This window comes from Artemia franciscana, chromosome 9 (genome assembly GCF_032884065.1).
Source record: "Artemia franciscana chromosome 9, ASM3288406v1, whole genome shotgun sequence".
Taxonomy (NCBI): Eukaryota; Metazoa; Arthropoda; class Branchiopoda; order Anostraca; family Artemiidae; genus Artemia; species Artemia franciscana.
In genome coordinates, this window is record NC_088871.1 from 35006341 (window position 1) to 35016181 (window position 9841).

Here is a 9841-nt window from a genome sequence, read left to right on the forward strand (position 1 = left end):
TATGTGTATAAGCTAATCATTCACTACGAAATTGTTAAATAGTAGTTTTAGCAGCTAATTTCGAAGAAAAATAACTGTGCCAGCTCACTTCATATACAGAATGGGGTGGACCCAGGGGATGGTTATGGGCATGCCTCTCCAGAAGTTCCAGAATTAATTTAATTCCCAGAAGTGTCAGTTGAAGATGGGGCAGTTTGACATTTGCTCCTCTAGAATAAAAAAACATTTTACTCCCCCCCCCCCACCAATTTTCATGAATTGACGGCACTGCTAATTAAAGCGGTGTAGGAGCGAAAATATAAATGTCAAAGCCTAAATTTCGCTAATCCCCCCCCCCAAAAAAAGCAACTAATTCTTTATCACAACTCCCTCTGTACAGGAATGTGTAACTAACGGAAAGAATGTGAAAAACGTATAAATATTGCAAAGATGGCTATTACGAAACCTTCAGCAGGGCCAACTGCCGTGTTCACGCGTCAGATGAGTTACAAACCTTCTCCCAGTAATGGGTTAAATTGCACGGTGAAGCAGAACACCATCGTGGGAGGATCCTCTATAGGAGGACAACTGCGGCAGGGCGTAAGATCCAGATTTATGGACAACGGCCTCTGTAAAGGGCTGCCTCGACCCTTTCGGGGTACCTGCAAGACTGGGAAACTTGCGGTCAATTTTTCCCACTTGAGGAGTGGCGCCCCTCGAGGAAATTATAGCCTAGTAAACAACACAGCACTCGTACGGGATTCTGATTATTGGATAATTTTCTGGGCTTGGTTTGTTTTGATGGGCGTTTTCGGGCTGAAAAACCTCTTCCTAGCTAATTTATCTACTATGGGCTGCCTCCCCGTAGTAGCATAATATTTGTAGGCATGAATATATAATGAGTCGGAGGTAATAGGCTTGGGACTGTCTGTGCAGGATTTCGACTCTTGTTGATAGAAGAGCATCGCCAAGTGCTGAAAACCATGTTGTGACCAAGATGGGCCCAGGATTCCACAAAGCCTCCAGCTTACTGGAGGTCCCAGGGACTTCTTGCTGTCCGGTTCTAAGCCGGCTTAAGCGCTTCGGTGTAGACTTGAGAAGATATGTTGGTCCCCATCCTGCACTGGTATCCGGGATCACTGCTTTTCTTGAGGCCAAAATAATTTCAAAGATTTAAAGAACATGAAAATTGGAACTTGGAATGTTACGACGTTAAAAAATGACTATCGCATCGACATTTTGACTGACGAATTCAGACGGTTTGAACTGGATTTATTAGGAGTTTCAGAAACTCATATCCCAGGGGTAGGAAGCATGAAATTAGGTGACATAGAATTTGTTTACTCAGGAAGGAAGGATGGGGTACATAGACAGGGAGTAGGGCTCATGATGAATAAGGAAGCTGCTAAGTCTTGTTTAGGCTGGGAAGGTATTAATAATAGAATACTAATTGCTCATTTTATGACTAAAAAGTTTCGGGTATCAGTTATAGTAGTATATGCCCCCATTGAACCAACTGATGGAGATACTAGTGACTCAGATGAATTTTACTTACAGTTACAGGAGCAAATAGACAGGGTACCAGGTAGAAATATGGTGTTTTTGCTAGGAGATTTTAATGCCCAGGTTGGTAGAAATAGGGATAGATGGTATCCTAGCCTAGGTAATTTTGGTGTAGGAAAAGAAAACAGTAATGGCTATAGGCTTTTGCAATTTTGTAGGTATAGCAACCTAGTTATAACCAATACGGTGTTTGGTCACAAAATGGCCCATAAGTTGACATGGTATTCACGTGATGGTAAGACAGCAAACCTTATTGATTATGTTATTGTAAACAGAAGACTAGCAGGATCAATACAAGATACTAGGGTGTATAGGAGTGCCGTTATTGATGTTAAAAGTAAAGATCACCATCTAGTAGTGTCTAAGGTTAATTTAAAGCTGAAATTTCGGAAGAGTAACTCCCTCCCGGGAAGTTATGATGTTGGTAGACTTCAGGATGAAAATTTGAGAAAAAAAATTCCAGGAACAGTTGAGTACTAAACTTGAGGGTTTAAAATTTGACAATGTGGAAGATGGATGGAATAATTTCAGAAAAACAATTTGTGAAGTTGCTGATGGTGTCCTAGGGAAGAGTGCTAAGACAGCAACTAGGAATATTAGTGAAAAAGCTTTAGGTTTAATAGAGAGTAGAAGGGGTTTGTATAAGAATTATCTGAGCGATAGGTCGTATGAAAACAAAAGGAATGTAAAGAAAGTGGAGAAAGCATTAAAATATGAACTAAGGAGATGTGAAATGGAGGCGATGGATAAAATTGCTGAGGATCTGGAAGATGCGGCTAGACGGCATAATAGTAAAATATTATACTGGCATGTTAATAAATTGAAAGGGAGTAGCCGATCCGGACTAGTCCCAGTTAAAGATAGAAATGGGGTCACAATTAGTGATAAGGAAAAAGTTAAAGAAAGATGGGTGGAACATTTTGAGAATGTGCTAAACCGAGATACAGTTGCAGGAAAAGATATAGATGAAAATGAAAAAGTTTGTGATACCTTGGATGTGAAGGAAGATTTGTTTAGTGAGGAAGAATTAGCGACAGTACTAGAAGGATTAAAAAATAATAAGGCCCCAGGTGCTGATAGTATGATTAATGAGTTCCTTAAATATGGTGGCTCTGAGGTTAGGAATAAGCTACTGAAGATTATGAACATGATTTTTGAAAAAGGGGAAGTACCCAATGATTTTAGGAAAACCTTAATTAAACCACTGTATAAGAAAGGTGACAAGAGTGAATGTCGGAATTATCGAGGCATTAGTCTGGTCTCTGTAGGTAGCAAATTACTGAGTAATATGATACTTTTTAGACTGAGACATGCTGTAGACAAAGTTTTAAGGGAAGAACAATGCGGTTTTAGAAAAGGTAGAGGATGTGTCGACCATGTTTTCACTCTTAGGTTAATAATTGAGAAGTCCCTTCGTTGTCAAACACCTTTGGTCCTTAGTTTTATCGATTATGAGCAAGCTTTCGATTCTGTTGATAGAACAGCGTTAACAAAGGTCTTATCGTTATATGGTATACCAGAAAAATACATTAAAGTGATTTGCGCTATGTACGAGAATAATACTGCTGCGGTTAAGGTAGGAAATGAGGTTAGCAACTGGTTTTGTATTAAATCAGGAGTTAAGCAGGGTTGTGTTCTATCCCCTTTATATGGATCATTTTGATGGACTTCGTCTTAAGAAGCACAGGAAAGGCAATTGGAGACCATGGAATCAAATGGGGAGGAAGAACGCTCCTGGACTTAGATTATGCTGATGATTTAAGCATATTAGATGAAAGTGTGAGCAAAATGAATGAATTTTTAGAGGTTTTACGAGTTCAGGGTGCTAAAATAGGCTTGAAAATTAATGTTAAGAAGACTAAGTCACTAAGGTTAGGAATAAGTGAAGATGAACAGGTGACCTTAGGTAACGAAAAGATTGATCAGGTTGGGAGCTTCAGTTACCTTGGTAGTATTATTAGTAAAGATGGTGGGAGCAGTGAAGATGTTAAAAGTAGAATAGCTAAAGCTCAGGGTGTTTTTCACAGTTAAAAAAAGTTTGGAAGAATAGAAAGAGGGAAGAAAGAAAGCCTACAAACCAAGATTAGAATATTGGAAGCTACAGTGATGACAGTGGTCAAATATGGCTCTGAAGCATGGACACTCCGAAAAGCAGATGAAAATTTACTAGATGTTTTCCAGAGAAATTGCCTACGGATTGTTCTGGGTACCCGGCTGACTGACCGTATTTCAAACAGTAGGTTGTACGAAAAGTGTGGTTCAATCCCGCTTTCTGGGGCTATAATGAAAGAAAGGTTGAGATGGCTAGGCCACGTTCTACGGATGAAGGATGACAGATTACCGAAAATTGTCCTTTTTGGCCAACCGTCTGGGGCTACACGGAAAGCAGGTCGTCCTTGTCTGGGTTGGGAAATAAGGATTTAAAGGAAATGGGAACTTCCTGGGAGGGTGTAAAGAGGGAGGCTTTAAATAGATTAGGTTGGAGGAGGAGCGTGCGTAGCTGTGTTGGCCTCAGGCGGCTTGGTGCTGCAGTGAGTTATTAGTAGTAGTAGTATTAGTTGAGCTGAATCCTGCCTTTGGTACTTGCGGAATATAAATATCATATCGTTAAATCTTATGGTAAATAAATGCCTCTTGTATCTTCCACTAACGAAAATATAGATCAATTAGGTAATCCAAATGACTTAACGTAGGAAGTAGATTAATTTACAGCTGATTCATTACTTATAATTTAGGGCTGGTCAAAACACATTAGAATTAGAGGAATTTGCATCGCTAAGTTCATGGAATGATGCTTGAATGGCACTACGGGTTTGTTTTTGCGTCATTTTGTCAAACGATGGAAAGTAAGATATGAGTATGATCAGATAATTCGATTTTTAAGTTTCACCTTCGCTCTTTGCTTAGAAAAGAACTCTTCTTCAGAATAAGAAAAAAAATTCGATACTTGTCGGTTGTTGGAAACACACCCAATGACTGAAGTTAGGTTAATCCTAACAAAACATGATAATAAAATGGTGGCTCCCAAAATAACCACTATCTTTTTGCCCACGATTGGATAAATTGTAGGTTTCAGTCCTTAATTGGGGATGAGACGAGGGATTGCTCACTCTCCAAACCCATGTACACCGGGTGCTGGTGCCAGGAGGGTGCCATTTCATCCTAGACAGGGTAAAAACTGACAAAAGTGGAAGGTGACGGGAGGGTGCTGGGAATGAGTGTACATCGAGTGCCGGTGCCGGGAGGGAAGAACCCAGTGTGTCGAGCCCGGGAGACCCTCCAACATATTGACTTTAGTTCAGCATTGTGGAGTGACATGAGAGGTGTATTATAAGTGGGAGATGGTTACGTCGGCAATCAATGGGGGGGGGGAATTAATGCTAGGTTTTTCTTCTCACTTAATTGGACTATCTGTCTTGGCTTTCTCTACAATTAGCCATGACTTGATGCCCACAACTATTCCATTCTAATTCAATTTTGAGTCGTTGGCATTTTGAACCGTGGCCATTTTGAGCTGTTGGCATTTTGAGTGTTAGCCTAATAAAATAATTCTTTAGAAGCAAAATTATGGAAACCTAACGTAGCCTAACCTACCCCACCCATAATATGCAAATGTATAGCCCAAATTATACAAGTCTAATGCAATCTGTTGGAAGTCCAATGCATTGTATGATCATCACTTGTTTTTGTAGCTGTGAAACCGGTTTTCTGAGATGCAACCTAACCTTAATTTTTGAATGTGTTTCCAATAACAAAAAGTACGAAAAGCTCTTCTTATTCCCCTCCGACTGCCCCTCTTTTCACCAAAAGCTTGTGCCAGAATTTATCCATATTCCAAATGTACCAGATTCACCCATTGTCTCAATTTATTTAGAGTAAGGAAAAAACTTTTCTTTTTAGTTAATGTCATATATAAAATTCTTAAAACAAAATGAACTTTTTATATAGAAATTAAACGAGATTTTTGTTTAAAAACCTTGTGCACAACCTAGGTTAATCAATTAAAAAAACAAAAAAATCAGAACAGGTCAAAAATCGATTAATGCAATTATGTTTCAAACATTTAATGAATTTCCTCGTTTGCTAATCTAGCGGAAGTGCGTTGACTTTGCAAACCAACATTAGTATTCCAAAAGTTGATTTTATTCATTTTAAACTTTATTCAGTAAGTTGAATGTCTTCCGGGGTTGTGTGCAGGGCTGTCAATTGAGGGTAGGATGCAATTTTTTAAATATATTCGTTAAGAAAATCAAAAATGTACATATGTTCTTAAAAAAAAGGGTAAATATTTGGAGTACGGATGACAGCAAAACCGTACGAGTTACAATTCGATTTGGGATTACTGGAAGATAGCGAAATCTCAGTTAATGGAATTACATCAAAGGGACAATAATAACTATGCCACTTCGCTATGCCGTCCAGAAGGATTGCCTTAGGACCCAGTGCTCCCCAGTGACAATCGTAATTCAATTATTCAATTCAGTAATTCAATTCAATTAATGTTATTCAAATTATCAAAAATGTTTTTCTATGACACTCCCCCCACCCAAAAAAAAAGAAAATTAAAACTTCAGTGCGTGCCTGGTTCAATTCGTTTTAATTACCCATATTTGACATACCTTTAGATGCAAGGTAGGGCAAACTTTTAAGAGTGCATTACTAAATTAATTAAATTAAATCTGTTAGTATTAAATAAATAGAGTTTATTTTTAAGTTTATTGAATTAATCAGTGATCCAGCAGTACTTTGAGTCGGTTCTTGACAAATAGATGCTTATCACTAGGTCTTTCCTACTAGTTGCTGTCTACTTTGACAAAGGAAACGTCTAAATTAGAAAAAAGGTTCAAAGAAGAAAGAGTCAATCAATTGCTCTGATGAAAAAAAAGAACTACAAACAACTATTGAAGAAACCAGCCTGCAGAAAACTCAAAACATAAAAAATAATCATACTAAATAACAGAAATAGCTACTACTGAATAAAGACCATTATAATTAACAATTACAATGATGAGAGGATTATAACAATCATTCTAAAGATATGAAGCTGGATTGTGAAACTATGGAAAAAAAATTGCCAAAAAAGTAAGATTAGAAAAGTGAGAAGAGAAGGCTGAATATGGAAAAAAATGAAAAAGGGGTAACAAGGGCTCAGAAGAATCAAAGGGAAGGGGTAAGAAGAATAAGAGAAGAAGTAATTTTAATGTGAAACAACGAGCATGGATTAATTGCTCAAAGTAAAGAGCAAATTTGTCAATTAAAACGAGCTTTTAAACAGTTTTAAAGCTACTTAATATATTATTGTTTTTTTCCAAAGTATTAGTGGGGCAACTGCCCCCTTGACCTCCCTCAATGGTGCCACTGTCTATGTCCACTGTTGCATGAGCTGGAAAATCAATTCTTGTCAAACATCCTGTTGATCATATCGTTTATGGCATACTGCAATTAAGGAAAAGATCTTCAAATGCTACGCAGAAAAATCTGCTATGGGGACATTTTAGGTGTTTTAAGAAATACTTGATGATTTAGGTGTATCGTTTTAGGTTGAGGTTTGTTTTTGCTCAACATATGGGTATTGTACGAACGGGCACTATACCTAAAGAGTTTATCTTTGCTGAGCCATTGACGGAGAGCGTTGCGCTAATCTCGCTAAATCAAATTGAAACCTACTGGGAAATCGATGTGGACGCATTGACGTTTAGTGTTATATTAGACCTCGCATTATGAACACAAATCAAATAATCAATGTATTTAGCTTGAGTTCATACGTGTCCAATCCTCTTGGCCTACCATATGTATTCTACACTCCACATGTTAAGACATTTATGGATAGTATGGAGGAATTTATTATTCAAAATCGAAAGAGAGCGCAAGTTTTGTCAACCACAAGCTGGGGTTTTCATGCACTATTGCATTTTGTTTTCCGATGTCGTGGCTAAACTTACAATAAATTTTTCAGTATTTATGTGGACAACCTCGACTGAATGACTTCGCAGCGGAAAATACACTTTCCTACCTTTACAATATTGATTTCAGAGCCCTAAGAGTAGAGAGCTCTAATAGTGTTTGTAAATCTGTTTACTAATAAAAAATGTATGTACAAAAAAGCCTTCTTTTGCTTTCTTTAGGTTTCTTCCTCTACGTGTAAGTGGCCATCATCATCGATAATAACTATTGATGGCAAATCGTTTGAGTTCACTTTGTACTGATCATGTAGCGAAAAATCAGTTGTGTAGTGGCGCAGTGGGTTTGACCTTAGCTTGGTAATACGGGACCCAGAGATCGGACCCTGCTGTAGCAATTTACTGCAGGGCCGACGCAGGGACCTTATTAGTCAAGAAGTGTCGTTAATCCGATTACTTACTTACTAGATAAATGTCAGGATCATATTTCCTGCAATACAATGTAACTTCACTCTTATTTTATCTCTTTCTGAAATCAGTGATAATATTTTCTTTCATATCGTAGAATTCACATGCTTCAGTTTACTGTGAAACTCAACTCAAACGATTTTATTGCCAAACTCCTTACATGGTTATGCCGATCAGTGCCAGTTCTTGTCATAATAAAAGATAAGGCACTATAAACATATAAAAATCGTAGCCATAGCCATCGTTATGCAAATTTATACTTATTCGAAGCAATATCACATACAAAATTCTTAAATGAAGAATTACTTTCCGTAACTACCAAATAAAGATCAGTAGGCTTATAATCATAATATCAATTGTCTTCACAACGATGAAGTAGAAACCACATTCTCTTGTTGCTCCAACAATTGAAGTGTGTACCAGGTTTTCTTTCCCAAAACAATGTAAAACCACAGCGATACTAGTCTTTTAGAAATAAACCAAAATCATGCCTAGGTTTTTTCCAATCATACTGGAATAGGTGCTTTCCCGCTGGTGACGCTTACTATGGTGACAGTTTGAGTATAGGAAACCTCTAACGTGAGAATCACGAAGTTCTTCAATACAGAAATTTCCCCCCATGCCCCCCCTGCGCGCGTAAGTCGTTACGCGCCATATTAGTTACACGCCATTGTAGTTGTGTCCCTGTGTCCCACCTGTGAATATATATATATATATATATATATATATATATATATATATACTAGCTGTTGGGGTGGCGCTTCGCGCCACCCCAACACCTAGTTGGTGGGGGCGCTTCGCGCCCCCCCCAAGCCCCCCCGCGCGCGTAAGTCGTTACGCGCCATAATAGTTACGCGCCATTGTAGTTGTGTCCCTATGTCCCACCTGTGAATATAGATATATATATATATATATGGTTTTAACTACGTAAAACTTGCGAATATACAACATTCTTTGCTGTCCCATTGTCTTTGCATATAAATAGATTGTCAGGTTATCCCCCTGTTTCCCCCGGTGTCCCCGTTGTAGTTGTGTCCCTGTGTCCCGGTCGTCATTTATATTCCCTGTGTCCCGGGTCCCGGTCATCATTTGTATCCCGGTGTCCCGGTCTGTATATACATTCGTTTTTTAGTTTTGTTTTTCTCCTTTATTTTTTTCCTTTTTTTTTCTTTTTTAGCTTATTTAGATTTTTAGATTTTTTAGTTTTTTTTATTAGTTTTTAGTTTTTATTTCTTTTTAGTTTTTTTGTCCCGGTCGTCATTTATATCCCCCTGTTTCCCCCGGTGTCCCCGTTGTAGTTGTGTCCCTGTGTCCCGGTCGTTATTTATATTCCCTGTGTCCCGGTCGTCATTTGTATCCCGGTGTACCGGTCTGTATATACATTCGTTTTTTAGTTTTGTTTTTCTCCTTTATTTTTTTCCTTTTTTTTTCTTTTTTAGTTTATTTAGATTTTTAGATTTTTTAGTTTTTTTATTAGTTTTTAGTTTTTTTTTCTTTTTAGTTTTTTTGTAGTTTTTACCTTCTTTTTAGTTTTGTTAATTTTTTTTTTTACTTGTGTCCTGGTCGTCATTTATACTCCCTGTGTCCCGGTGCTTTGTTGATTGCTAATCGAACATTCCTTTTGTCCTGGTCGCTTTCTCTTTGAGTGTCGTCATTTATTTTTTTCTTTTTTAGTTCTTTTAGTTTTTACCTTTTTTAGTTTTTTTTTAGTTTTTAGTTTTTTTAGTTTTTTACCTTTTTTTAGTTTTTTTAGTTTTTTAGCTTTTTTATTTTTTTTATTAGTTTTTAGTTTTTTTGTAGTTTTTGCCTTTTTTTTTAGTTTTTTGTCCTGGTCGCTTTCTCTTTGAGTGTCGTCATTTATTAGTTTTTTCCTTTTTTTTTTTAGTTTTTTATTGGTTTTTACCTTTATTTTAGCTTATTTTTCAGTTTTT

At 37.4% G+C, this 9841-nt stretch overlaps 1 protein-coding gene across 1 annotated transcript in view; it reads left to right on the forward strand.

Moving 5' to 3' along the window:
- The window catches only part of LOC136031329 (serine beta-lactamase-like protein LACTB, mitochondrial), a 53825-nt gene extending 45237 nt beyond the window's left edge, over positions 1-8588 (forward strand). The window contains exon 7 of the mRNA XM_065710813.1: positions 7499-8588. Coding sequence (XP_065566885.1) covers positions 7499-7527 — 29 coding nt within the window. The 3' untranslated portion in view covers positions 7528-8588. The remainder of the gene's footprint in view (positions 1-7498) is intronic.
- Positions 8589-9841: the final 1253 nt, after the last annotated feature.